The sequence below is a fragment of the Pieris napi genome, chromosome 12, assembly GCF_905475465.1.
Source record: "Pieris napi chromosome 12, ilPieNapi1.2, whole genome shotgun sequence".
In the NCBI taxonomy this organism is placed as follows: domain Eukaryota; kingdom Metazoa; phylum Arthropoda; class Insecta; order Lepidoptera; family Pieridae; genus Pieris; species Pieris napi.
Genome location: NC_062245.1, coordinates 8772640 through 8787308, shown reverse-complemented (window position 1 = coordinate 8787308; position 14669 = coordinate 8772640). Strand labels below are relative to the sequence as shown.

General features: G+C 42.9%; 1 protein-coding gene across 2 annotated transcripts in view; it reads right to left on the bottom strand.

Moving 5' to 3' along the window:
• Positions 1-612: 612 nt before the first annotated feature.
• The window catches only part of LOC125054843 (beta-1,3-glucosyltransferase), a 28053-nt gene continuing 13996 nt past the window's right edge, over positions 613-14669 (bottom strand). For both annotated transcript variants that reach the window (XM_047656974.1, XM_047656973.1), the window contains 9 exons: positions 11065-11174; positions 10432-10623; positions 9498-9646; positions 8018-8207; positions 6684-6816; positions 5568-5721; positions 1536-1645; positions 1021-1190; positions 613-825 (listed from right to left, as the gene is read on the bottom strand). In XM_047656974.1, the coding sequence (XP_047512930.1) occupies positions 679-825; positions 1021-1190; positions 1536-1645; positions 5568-5721; positions 6684-6816; positions 8018-8207; positions 9498-9646; positions 10432-10623; positions 11065-11174 (1355 nt within the window). In that variant the 3' untranslated portion in view covers positions 613-678. The remainder of the gene's footprint in view (positions 826-1020; positions 1191-1535; positions 1646-5567; positions 5722-6683; positions 6817-8017; positions 8208-9497; positions 9647-10431; positions 10624-11064; positions 11175-14669) is intronic.

Genomic DNA, 14669 nt, shown 5'->3' with positions numbered 1-14669 from the left:
TTCTATTGACATGGTTTTTGTCAATTGCCAGCTCGTTGGCATGGGCCGTTACATGCAATCAACCAATCAAAGACCAGGATTTTAAATTTCGAAGAGAAGTATGCTTCGATATGCATACACTACATTGGACATTTAAGAAATATAAATTACATTTTTGAGCACTTTTTTTATTGTAGAAACTAAATAAAAACTAAACACAACTTTATGATACATAACACGAAGCGGTGAGTGGATAACCCTAGTTGTTAACGTGAGATTGCCATATCAAAAATTCAAGTTTAAACGGAATAAATTACTATTATTACAAGTGTAAAATAAATTTGATATTTAAAGATGGCGCTGCACTAGTTGTTACTAAGGAAACGCCATAGTATAGTTTTTGAAATAAAATATAATTTCTATATAGTCGTAATTGTATTAAAATCGATGATGTATTAGCAAATCTTGACTTGCGTCTGCAAAGATATTGTTACGAATATGCTTAAATCACTTTACTAGAAAAATTAGCATAAATAAAAACGTTTCCATTTAAAACACTTTTAAATTCTTGACACTGGAAACATGCATTTTAATTTAGCGAAGTAAGATGTAAGATGTTAGTTGTTAGATGTTATACAATTGACAATTGACTTTAATAACGATTTTGTACAAGGTAGAGTTTTTGTAACTGCATAGATCCTATAGCTCGTCTCGTATGCGCAGTGCGAGATCGTCATGCTGGAACCATGTTGCATATACTTTTAAAGGGTCGGGGGTTGAATGCCGGTGGAATGATATAGGTCGGTCCCGAGCAAGCACTTCTCGCGGGTAATCTTGAGGGCGAGCCTAATATAAAAAAATGTTTTATTATATGTATGCGTCCTTATATCAAATGTCATTTAAATATATTAATATGATAAGACTACTAAAAAAAATCAAAAATCTATATTTTTCAAGACGATATTTTTCAGAAGATTATACGATTCTTTAGTTTAACATGCACTATACAAACCAAATTTAAAAATATGAAAAAAAAATCACCTGATGGAAAAGCGGTGAATGTGTGAGGGGCACGCGTAAGCGATGTGTTGCGCAGGCGCCGAGTGTCATATCGTCTGGTGCGCTTAGGGATGCGCAGGCGCATTGAGATAGAAGCTTAGCTGCGCCAACGCTTAGAGCAGTACCGCCACCGCCCGTTATGTAATCGTATCCTTAGAACAATTTGTTTCATAGATATATGTACCTTAATTCAAATAGTTTGTTAAAAAACTATTAAAGTTTATTTTGCAAAATACTTTTTTGTATAGGTTTCCTTTAATTAGGATCCTAATTTCCTTGAGTGTGGTTTAATAACAATAATAATTAAGACTCATTTATTCCTTGAAACATTCATTTACTTTTTCAAAAGATACACACACTTAAAATTTTATACAGAAATACAGATTTTGTTTTTACCTGCCTTTACTTGCCTTACTTTGGCCACTTCACTTACACAAATTGTATTTTCTTAATTGTATTGTGTGTGCATGTGTATTTATTTACATTATTTAATATACCTTTGTGAATTGCGTCTTTCTTCCCATATCCGTATCCGTACCGTTCGCCTAGTACTGTGACGTCACCACCACCGCGGTAACAACTAAGCACCTCGCTTAATCTCTGGACCCTATAATATATTATTCATATATCCCACAACATAATGGTAGCTGGATAAGAATACTTTTTTTTTTTTTTTTTTTTACTTGGGGAAATGCATTGCGCATACCCCACCGCGGTGCGACTGCTTAGTGCGGGAGGGTTATGTGGGACTCGCGAATGTGCATACCCACTAAAACCCCAAGGCGCCACCAACAATCGCCTTAGGAGGGATGCGGTAACAGCAGAGCCTTATCCGCTTCCCGACATGCGATGCGGCGGTTGTGTCCGCCTCTCCCCGCCCATTGTTGATTTGTGAAGATACTTGACACAGCAAGTATCCTTCACAGATCGGGCCATACGCTTTTAGGAATAGCTAGGGGAGATCGGGTCCAGTGCTTGCAGGGATGGATCACCATCCCTTCTTTTGAACGCATGGACCCCTGCTTCCCCGCTTGGGCACTCTTTAGGTGGCGAGGATTTGACGGGCCTGCGGTTTCTTTCGCCGCCGCGGACGGGTTCCGGGACAAAGCTCCCTGGTTCTTCCCGCTTCTTCTTTGACTTTCATGACCGACTCGCAGAAATTGTAGAAGATTTTCCACGAGCCGTCATTTCCTGCGCTCAATATGGCTTTCACTACGTTTGGCAGAATTGCGTCCTCGCCCTGGAGGGCATCTAACAAAGGTCTCCTTTCCGCTTCCCATGCTGGGCAGTCCCTAAGTGTATGCAGGGCGTCGTCCCGGCTGTCTCCGACACAGTGGTGACAGGTTGGTGACTCCTCACACCCTACTACTTTGTGCAGATAGCTACCAAAACATCCGTGTCCGGACAGCATCTGCACAAGTCGATAGCTGAGGTGACCCCAGCGCCTCTTTACCCAAAGTTGAAGCAAAGGTCTGAGGGCTTCGGTAGTATATTTACCGGCACTCGCATCCGCCAGCTCTCTTTCCCACTCTACTAACAATTCCTGGTCTTCTAAGGCTCGCCACGCGTTTAATTGTTCCAGTGTGGGGTTATCCCCTTTTTCCCGAGCTTCGGCCCTCCTCCAATATACTTCGCTAAAAGCAGCCGCATCGAGATGCCATGGCGCGGTACCGGCTATAACACACACTGCGTCATAAGACACAGTGCGGTACGCCCTCGCAACCCTGGCAGCGACCACTCGCTGCGACTGCCTGAGTATTGTGCGATTGTACCCGGTCAGTTTGTCGGCCCATATGGGACACCCGTACAGTGCTTTTGCCCGGATCGCATTTGCGTATAAGAGGCGACAGCCCCCACTCGGCCCGCTGGATAAGAATACTTGACTTATGGTATACTAACTTTCAAACGCTATCAATTGCGTAATATATATATACACTTCTGGACACATCTATTGGCCCACCTTGCATTTTCAGTTTCTTTTGATCCTACCTAAAATTTTATATTAGGTCGAGTAAAAAGTTTTGATGCAGTTTTGAACCTGATACATTTTACCATCTTTTTCGATCGTATTGTTTTAAATTTGAATTTAGAATACCACACCACATGGAGATACGCCTAACAAGTCGGGTATGCGCCTTGATAAAGTCAGTTGATTTTTGAATAAAAAACGTGTTTTATCAAATAAAGGTTTAATTTAATAACGCGTGTTGTTTCCATGGGCATCTACGACAGCTCTCATACGATTAGGCATAGAGTTTATCAGCCGCTCTATGGAATTTTGAGGGATCATCTCCCATTCCTCTTCTATGGCAGTTTTCAATTCCTGCATCGTCTGGGCAACTGGCTGACGAGCCCTAACACGTCTTTTTAGCTCGTCCCACATGTGCTCAATGGGGTTCATATCTGGGCTTCTGCCTGGCGAGTCCATGACTGCGATGTTCACATCTCGAAGATATTCTCTGACGATGCCGGCCGTATGGGCTCTTGCATTATCATGCATAAAAAGGAAATTTGGGCCCACATAGTCCGCGTATGGCATCACGTGAGGTTCTAAGTACTCAAGAATGTACCTTTCAGCATTTAATGTTGGCAGCCGTGGTCCCGTAACAACCTCAAGTTGAGTTTTGCCGCTCGCGGATATACCGCCCCAGACAGTCCATGAGCCACCGCCATAAGCAACCCTCACTTCAAAGCAGCATTGTGCAAAACGCTCTCCCTTACGTCGGTAGACCTTCTTCCTTCCATCATTGCCATGTAACGCAATTTTAGACTCATCAGAAAAAAGTACACCGTTCCAATGCTGCTGAGTCCAATTTAAGTGTGAGCGCGAGAAATGAAGGCGCGCTATTCGGTGGGCTCGCGTTAGTTTTGGGCCATTAGCTGGCTTGTGTGGTACCATATCGCGTTCTTTTAATCTTCTCCGAACAGTTCGAGCGCTCACATTTACTCCATGGAAGTCGCGAAGTTGGTTTTGTATCTTAATGGAGGTAAGGTGACGATTTCTCAAGCTGGTCGTCACGATGAATCGATCCTGCCTTTCAGTTGTGACCCGAAATCGTGGTCTTCCTTGGCGACGAACAAAGCCGCCAGTCTCTAGGTATCTCCGATAAACGTTTCGGACCGCAGATCGACTTACATTAAGTTGATAACTCACATTTCTTTGGCTGTGTCCGGCCCGGACAAGTGCCACAGCTTGGGCGGCGACTTCAGGCGAAGTATCCATAAATTATTGATAGAACCTCATCTTAATGTTAAGAATAAGTAATGTTTGTTGCAAAACCAAAGAGAAAAATCACACTTTCAAGAATTAAATCCAACTAAACCAATAAAATCAAGTTTTCTTAGTATTCGATTGTTTGATATAAATGAGCAGGCTCCAAATTGTCTTTTGTTTCTTTAAATTCTGTGTTCAAAAAAAAAAAAATATTGAATGCAATTATGAATGTGCCAGGTTCAAAACTGCATAAAAACTTTTTACTCGACCTAATATAATTTTTTAGGTAGGACCAAAAGAAACTGAAAATGCAAGGTGGGCCAATAGATGTGTCCAGAAGTGTATATATATACATAATACTAGCAGGCCGGCCAAGCGTTGCTGTGGCTAAGGTTTTTGTTATATTACATAGTAGTCAACTATTCAAGGGAAACGGTAGGAGAACACCAGTCATGGGGACCACCATGCTTTTTTGGTGGTTATGCCATTAAATTGTAGCTTATGTGAAACGTTGCTTTCAACACAGCGCCATCTGTTAGAATTGTGACTATCAAATAATAAACAAATATTTTGCAATAAAATAATATTGCGGGTATAAATCAAGATGTTAGCTTTATCTTTTAAGTTAGATCAAACTGCACACAGTGTGCAAATTTGATTGATATCGGTTCGTTAGTTTAGGAGGCCATAGCGGACAAACAACGTGACACGAAATTTATATATATTAAGATAAACACATATACATATAAATGGGTAGGAGCCTCCCCTGATGTCAAATAATACCGCCTCACATTGCCAGCGTTGCCGGCTTTTTTATAATTGGTACGCTCTTTTCGTGAAGGACCCGAAGTCAAATTGGTTCGGAAGGCAATGAAGCTCACCTAATGTGTGCCCCCTGTTCTATTATAAAAAAGGGTGCGTGTACTTATGTACGCGCGTAAGAAGTTATACTTCTTTGGTATTATTAAAAATAGTTTTTGATTGCATGCAAATAATTAATTACAATTAAATAATCAAAGACTGGAAAAGGCGTCATTATAGTCAATAAAGTTCAGTTTACATTTGAAAAATTAAATAAATAAATATTTATTATTATTCTCTTACATTAAGTGTAACATAAATTCTATTATTATTCGAATGTTGTTTTTAAATTATGTCCAATGCCGTAGCATCTTCCGTGAGCAACTTCATTCTGTTAATTTTGTGTCACGGTGCGCGCGCGTCGTAAAATTTTACTGTCATCAATTTTTCATAACGCGCCTAAAGAAGTATAACTTCAAAAACACCTTTAAATAAGTTGTTTAGACATACATACCCAAGTATAGTATCATCATCAGCCAAGAAAATCCATTTAATTTGCGGCATAGTCTGCACACGTCTCACAACTTCCTTTAAAATCGCGATTGTCTTCATACAATGTCCCGTTTTTGAGTTCGGGAGACCGATGTTCGTCGCTGGCAAACTTGGGTCTGTGAACAAGAATCATCATTCTGGGTCTGTAAGTCATATCGGAGTATCCTGGTCAGCTGTATATCTTCTTCTATCTTTCCACCGATTTTGACTCTGCGCTTCCTTTACAAAAGTGTATCATTTCGGACTAGTCTTTGATTTGATCAGCCCATCTCGTTGGCGAACGGACACGCGATCTTTTTCCTCCGGTATTGATTGCAGATGAGTCAAAAAGACCCTTACTTGGAAGGACCCAGTGGGAAAAAGAAAGAGAGGATGCCCACCAAAAACTTGGGAAGATGAAATGAAAGGGATAGCGGGAAAAAACTAGAAAACTGTCGCAACAAATAGGGATAAGTGCAAGAATCTGGAGGAGGCCTTCACTCCGTCGGAGGTTGAGTACTAGTGTAAAACTCAAAAGACATGGACTTACTGTAGTTATAGTGTACTCGAATAAAGGCTATTTTTGACGTGACAACGTCTTATAAATCGATGGAGCCGGCTGCACGCACGAAAAAACATGACTCATGCGGCGTTACCTCCCTCTGAGGCGTTCCATTTAAGGCTTGAAGTGCAAGCGAGAGCGCGAGGCGACAGAGAGGCACAATCGGACTCCGCGCTCTTCAGCGTTCGACATCTGTCTCTCTCCTACTTGAGTGAGCGATTCGTGACGTTGTCACGTTCAACTATCGTCAGTAAACCGACTTTACAGACAACCGATTTTTTTATTTTATTTTTATTTATTGCCTATCACGATGAACTTGTCCAGGGTCTCGTCACCCTTACGCATTGTGTGACTACGATGCATTATTAGAATAAGAGATAAAACAAACTTAATCCGTTAACTTAAACCTGAAAACTGAACTTCTGAATTATTCTGCAGATGTTAGGGAGAAAATAGAATTCAAAGATTTTAGTAAATATCTCATTCGAAGGCATAAAAATCGCTACTTTTTCTTCAAAGCTATAATATTCCACATACCTTTCTGATCGCTGAAGAAATGCAAGTGCGTGACATGTCTCCCCCACGTCTTCTTCAGTGCGCGCGCGCGTGTTGAGTGAAACGCGCTCCACGTCTTAACCGCGAAGTATATTGACTCTTCAGCCACACTGCCCTGCCAGATATTATTACCATTAAATGGAATGTAGATAATGTATTTAAATACAGGCAAAATATAATATTTTTACATACTATTTCTTGTTTCTAATTCAAGGTTAAAATCCGTGAATCTTATGTAACATAAACAAATGGTTCGAGTATAAATATACTCTTCCAGTACGCATTTAGAAACACACAGAAAAATAAGCTCGAACAAAAACATATAAAAAAAACGTGTGTGTACTATGTACACGCGTTACCAAGCTTCTTTGGCATAACAAGATAAAAATCTTTTCAAAACTTTTATTCTATGTTTGTAGAAAAAACGATACTAACAATTGAAAAAACTAAAATGTTGACTATAGCTAACTTCGGGGTGTCGGTTTTTTGTGAGGTTTAGATACTCTCATCATTTTTCCCTAACCCGCCAAAAGAAGTATAACTTCTAAAAGGTGTACCCAGGTTGTGTATTATTCCTACATTTGTAAGTAAATAAACTGATAATCCTTAGGGTAGAACCTTTATACATTGTTTAAATTTTATTTTAGTTATTGATGGGCTCCATTCCTGTAGTCAGGAGTTATTGCAGATCACTCTATAGTGCCAGATGTGGCTGATATATATAATGTTATTGTGTATAAAACCAATAAATATATAAAACATAGACTTACTATCATATACATTTCAAGGCCCCTTCTGAGCCCCTCTAGCATTACAGTTGAAACATAATTTGGACCCTACAATTTTTTTAATCAGCCAGCTTAAATTGGCTGAAAAATACTTAGATTCTACGTCGAATAAGAATTTAATGAAATTTATCCTCGCCTTTGCTAGGTTATTAAACCATATGGATTCTCTTAGAGCGCGGCCACACGATGCGTTAACGGTGCGGTGCGGCGCCGGAGCGGTGCCGCAACGTCACCCTACATACAAATTACTCTATACACTGTCACACGATGCGTTGCTTCACCGCGCGGCGTCGCACCGCAAGCGCGCCGTAGTTGTGACCTGCGAGACGAGGCGGGGAGGGGTAAATTATATTGCCACACCGCAACGCTCGTGTGGCACCCTATAGCTCGAAGTAATTGCGGTGTGGCGCCGCACCGTACCGTTAACGCATCGTGTGGCCGCGCTCTTAGAATATCGAGGTTTCAGGTGGTTTAGCCTCAAACCTTTCATGTTACCTAAATCTAGCTAAATCTTGAAGCTTTACTCACACATGTATCAAACTGCCTCGGATACGTAGCACAGTTGTCCATAGAGACGACGCAGAAACTCAAATCTCGGGTGAGTAGTGGCCCGGGGCTTTCTCGACTTCCATAAATCAGACGGGCCAGTTCGAACGCCGGGTCTATTGAGAAATCGGCATCGATTTCGACTTTGCCACTTTCCATTTTACCTAAAACACTGTTGAACCAATGATGATTTTTTTTTTAATTTTTTCACAAATTGGTCACAATTAGTCCGACCACCGTAAGCGTGGGCTTTCATAACAAAAATTTTATAATACTTAACACTAAATAACTACTAGAATTCATTAGGGTGCGTACAGACTATGTAACATATTATATAACTTGTGTTTTATAACACGTCCACATTATGTAACCTTGTTATTCAACATTATAGCATTAAACAATACTGTACACATTAGAATAACAATGCAATATAACAATGTTATATAACCATTTTAAATAACAAAAGAAAAACAAAAAACGTAGATGCTGGGTTCGTCCTAGAATACATATCAATAACATGTTATTAAAACATGTTTTATAACATTCAGTGTCCACATTATCTGAAACATGTTGTATAGCAATGTTGTATAACATGTTATGTTATATAGTCTGTACGCACCTATATATGTACTAAAAAAAATCTGAATTTATAGTCCAGAATGTGGAATGCAAAATTTACATAATAAAAAATAATTGGCGTGTTAGCGCTCAGCACATTTTTTTATTTGTATAAAAATAATACCGAAAAAATGTGGGACAATTAGTGAAAAAATGTAGCAGAATATTGCTTCCAAATATAACGAATCATCTCTCGCTGACTACCATTGCTGAAAAACCTCAAAACTAATTACCCATGTACAACGTAAACCCAAAACGTTTTTTCATTTTACGTTATTTATAACAATTATTACGTTGTACCTAGTTTGATTTCTATTAGTACTAACGAGAAATATTTTCAAAACATGGATTAATTACAGAAATGTATAAGAAAGTGTGATAACTTATATAATAGCAATTACTCTAAATATTAACGGGCCTAGTGAGAAGATTGAAAAGGACCAAACTAATTGAATTAGTGAAATAGTGCACGTTAGTTTTAACAGCTAGTAACTGAAGTAACTGAATTTAGTTTAGCTTAACTTATTTAGTTTAGTTTAACTGTTTTTAGTTAGTAACTGTTTTAACAGTAGTAACTGATTTTTTTTTATACAAGAACGGACCGAACGGAGTCTTCCCCTTAATCGACACTGTTAGTAAATTAGGTTAGAATTAAATTGCTTATTAGGCTCAAGTTTAGATCGTAATGTTCAATGATGTCTTAGTAAAAAGACAATTTTTAAAAACACTCTACTGTTTAAACTAAAAAAACTAAATTTACAACGTTGATTGAGAATAACTTAAAAACATCTGGCATGATTATATTCTATTATATAGCTAAGAATAAATCTCTTTCTCTTCTGACCTTTCTATTAATCCCATCTTCATGGCGAAACCGCTGGCAAAGTTGGGATACACAAAACCACCATCGTCTTCCAATTCCTCAAAATGCGTAAAGTGGTGAATAATTGTCGGTTCATCGTCACTTAACGGGTACCCCACCCACATTACATCCTGTCAAATAACAAAGACTTAATTAAAATTAACTTATTTCATTAATTATGAATTATATAACAGCAGTGTTGGCCTATTAGCATTAGTGGGTGACTCTCACTTCTAAGGTCGTGGATTCGAACCTCGGCTGTGCACAAATGGACTTTCTGAGCGCATTTAACACTTGCTCGTACAATGAAGGAAGACATCGTAAGGCGTCGTCCTAATTGGGAGCGATCGTACGATGGCGCGATGCGTTTTTCATCGCACGATCAAAGTGGTCGTGCGATGACCTAACAGGTGTCCTAATAGATCGCGCGATGTCCATCGTGTGATGCCGTCGTTCGATGGCTGGCGCCCCTCGCGCGTCGACGCATCGCGTAGTAACCGATTAGGACACTCAAAAGAGATCTGTTGCTTTGATTACATGATCGCACGATCAAACGCATCGTACGATCGTTATTAAAGCATTTCATGTGCTCGCACGATTACTTGCGAGGCGCATAGGACACTCTGATGAAATCTGTATGTTTGAACTCATCGCACGAAGAGAACGCATCGCGCCATCGTACGATCGCTCCCAATTAGGACGACGCCTAAGGATCCGGCATGCCTTATCCCTAAAAAGTCCTAGGATTTTAGGCCTTTTTTCCTAGGCAAAAACAAATGATTACGAAACAGATACAGAATTCTAAAGACCCTACTAGACCCTTACAAGGTTGTATCGCCACTGTTTTCATTTAGAATAATTTAAGCATACAACAATAGGAAACAGTACGTAATTCCTACAATTCCTGATACACTACCTTCTGTTTATCAGCTGCAGCCAGAGCCTCGAATAGTTTTCCACAACGCACAGCCGTGTGGGGCTCCAAAAATAGGACCCATCGTACATCGCTACCCTTGTACTTTGTAAACAGGGGCCGAAAGAGAGGAATCACTGTCCACGCACCGGGAACTGAGAAATCTTCGTGTGTTATGTGTGTTATTGCTTCTCGCTAAAAATATTTCTACAATTAATAAGGCTTTCGTATGGTGAGATGTTAGTTTAATCAATACAACTTTGATTAAAAATTCCGTAGACACACTAGTAACATTTTGAGATGTGATTATAATTATTAATATATTCCAAAGGCATAAATCTTGTTTCATGTCTTTTACACATTAAAAGAATATATATATCACATAGAAGAACATAGTTTTAATTGAGACATAAGACGAGCGACTAAGAACGCACTCTGGCAATGTTAGATAATGGGCGGATATAACATCAGAGTTTCCTGCCCGTTTGTCTTCTGTTGAATAAAAAAACGTGCTTCCTGCAGACAAGATCCGCAAACAAATATATAAATTTAAGACTTTACTTTTAATTTTTTGGTAAATAATTAACAATACTACTATATATACTCGTATAACAGAAATATTGAACTTATACTCACGCCTTCCAATTCATAGACCTGATTCTCAATGTCCAATTTGAGCCGGCTAGCGACGCTGGCGTGGTACGGCTCAGACTGGCCGATTATCGTAAACACAACGTTTCTTGAATCTGCAACAAGTCATGTTTTTGTGTGTAATTTAATAAAATATATCCCAAAATTATAGGGGGGGGTTTGGGCCTATGCTTCTACGGTTCCCAGTACGACATGCTTGCATGGTAGCATAGGTGCAAACCCACCCTACCACATCCTTCTGATGGGTAGGGAGGCGTGGCTTTTGGGGGTAGCGCAAGTCGCTATGATCCCCTCAAAGCAAGTTTGGTGGACTAACCTTCTCGAGGTTGCCGACCCTGTTCTTGGTCTAATACCCTATGTATTAGACGTAACTAAAACCACCAAGCGAACTATTGCAGGGATGGAGAGGTCATGTCCTTGCGAGTTCATCGTCCAAACAGAAAGGACGGTGGACAGTAAATGACCTCCCGCGTGTTTGTGCCGTGCGCGGGGACCCGTACGGGAGGATGAAGGAATCCTGGGGGTTGAGTGGAGTAGTGCGCCGGAACAGTTGTGCGCTGCACACAACACACCTCTTTGGTCTGGATTTCTCCTCACACGGGAGGCCGGGGTTTAGCTAACCACGGTCAACCGGCTGTGGCATCCCATAAGCGGGCTGCCGAGCGAGAGTCGGGATGTGGGGGGGGGGCCGTCGGCGCGGTACGGGACTCGGGGTGAGTTGCGTCATAGTCTCGTGGCGTGAACAGCTCCGTACTTCCTTGCTGCGTGCAGATGCGTCTGTCTCCCTACGTGCTGGCTCTATACCGGAGGAGTAGCTCTGACGTCGCTTGCTGAGCAAGGGACGTCCCCGACGTGAGGGCTCCGTGGCGGGTGGAGAGCTCCAAAGGTGAATTCAAACCATATCACCTCATGGATAAAGAGGCAAACAAACTTAACAGAACAAACACTAACACCAACAAACCCAGGGTTGCGTCTTTGGACGTGTCGCGGTGCAAGTCACCAGTGGCGCGTCACTCTGATGCCCCTGTCACACACATGGATGCACCCTCACGGGCAGCGTCCGGGACCCCAAAGGAGAGGGCAGCGGCTGGGGTTGCACCAATCCGGGCTGCACTCCGGCCCGTACCCAATCCGATGGAATCCCTTATACAACCGCACAAGGATGTGACCACTGCTGCGGCCAGGTTGGCTGCGTCGGTCGAGCCAAAGATGGCAACTCCGGACGATGATACAGCACTGTCTGCGTCTGAAGGGGGGGGCTTCCGCGGCAAGAGCGATGCGGCAGACCGAGGCTGCGACGGTGGGCACGTCCAGTGCAATAACCACGACCATGGATATGTCGGCCCTGAAGACCGCAATTCAGGAGCCGACTTTCAAAATGGTCGTAAGCAACTCCAAAAGGCGACGGCACAGGAGAGCCATAAGGGCGCCGGAACAGCAGAAGCTGGTCACCGGCGCTCCGAGGCCACCTGTGAAACCTGGAACTGCCCCCGCTGTAACCACAGTTGAGAGAGGCGGGAAAAGGACACCGAAGCCTAAAAGATCCACTGCTGCGCCCGTGCCTAGCTGCTCTGGGTGCGGCAAGGGACTTAAGAGTTCCAAAACCAACCAAGCCACGAAGGGCCAGAAGCGCGACCGGCCAGAGGAAACCGTAACACCGACTGGGGAAAGTAAAAGGGTCAAACCCAACAAATCCCAGACAGTGGCAGGGACCTCGGCCAGTTACGCGGAAGCGGCAGCGTCATACAAAACTAACGAGCTTTGTGTTGCCGTGATGACTGAGCCCTTCGTGGATATGACACAAGAACAGGCGGATAACATCCGCCTACAAATCGAGGGTAAAATTCAAGACGAGCTCCTGGCGGATCTTGATGCTACCCTAACTACCGAGCCCAACGACATCAGGTTCCGGGGTAAGGCCCATTTCTCGGATGGTGTCCTCAAAACTTGGTGCGAGGACACTTACACTCTGGGTTGGCTGACCGGAACTTGTGATGTCATCACAAATCCAATACCTGACACCAGGTTGGTGATTCGGCCTCAATCGGCGATTCCGAATAGGATTCCGTGTCTGCTACATGTACCAGACTACAGTGGCAACACGGAAACACTGAGGAAACTGATCACGAGGCAAAACCGCCACCTCAACATCAGATCATGGACCCTGACACACGAACGAAGAACTCAGGACCCGACAGGCGTGTCCCTCTTCTTTCGTGTGCCAGAGTTTGAGATCCCTAAAATCAAAGAGCGTAATCGGCGTTTGTACTACCTGATGGGGAACATCTATATCCGCATCCTGGATAGGGATGAACCCTCGCAGGTGGCCAACGCCCCACCAACTACTACCAGCACATCGGGGGTGGCGTCGTCGGGGTCGGGGCTGTCCACGTCTCTGACGGGGGCGGCTTCGGTCACCGGAACACACGTCCCTATGGAGGTAGCTACACATCCACCGTCACCGGTGCAACTAACTTCGGATGATGAGTTGTTTCAGGAGACCGGGGGGAGTGAATTCAGCGACAGCTGTCTGCGCTCCTCCCCATCGCCGAACTGACCTCATCCAGGCTAACCTCCAGCACAGTCAGACAGCGTCGGCTTCCCTACGCAGACTGCTGGAGACCAATCCGAAGACCATCGCCGCGATCCAGGAGCCGTGGATCAGGAATGGCAAGATATGTGGCCTGGGCAGCACCGGTGGTAAACTTTTACTGGATACCTCCGTAAGTAACCCTAGAACTTGCATAATCTTGCCTAAACATGTACCAGCATTTCTAATAAACGAACTCTGTTCAAGGAACCTTACAGCTATTAGGTTACCCAGAAACAATCAACCAGACGTCGTCCTGGCGTCCGCCTACTTACCAGGTGACGAGGACGTGCCCACTCCAGAACTCGGCCTTCTGGCTGACTACTGTGAGAGGGAGAAACTGGAGCTAATCATCGCGGCGGACTCCAATGCGCACCACACGTTATGGGGTAACGCTAGTACCAACACTCGAGGTGAGGATATGCTTAATTTTATACTTAGCAATAACCTTATCTTGGCAAACAATGGCTCAAAACCAACTTTTATCAACGCGCGTTCGCAAACTATTATTGATTTAACAATGGTAACTGCTGGTCTGTCAGATCACATACAGGACTGGCACGTATCCAACGAGTTATCATGCTCTGATCATAGGTGGATCCGCTTTGCAATCAAAGGGGAGCTACCTAAACCTCAACCTAGACGTATACCGCGGAGAACCGATTTGGTAAAATTTCATAGACTTATCAGCTCCGAGGTAGACAAACTATCGATACCAACCACCATAAATATACAAGACATAGACAAACATGTAAACAACCTAACGTCCCTACTCCTGACAAGCTATGAACGGTCGTGTCCCCTTACCATACCAAGATGGGGAGGGAGACATAACTGGTGGTGCCCCGAACTGGAGAGACACCGACGGAAGGTCAGGAAGCTGTTCAATAGAGCAGTGAACACACGGTTACCCACCGACTGGGACAAGTACACGGTCGCGAGAAGGCGATTCAAAAAACTTTTACGTACTAGGAAGCTGGAGTGTTGGAGACACTTCTGC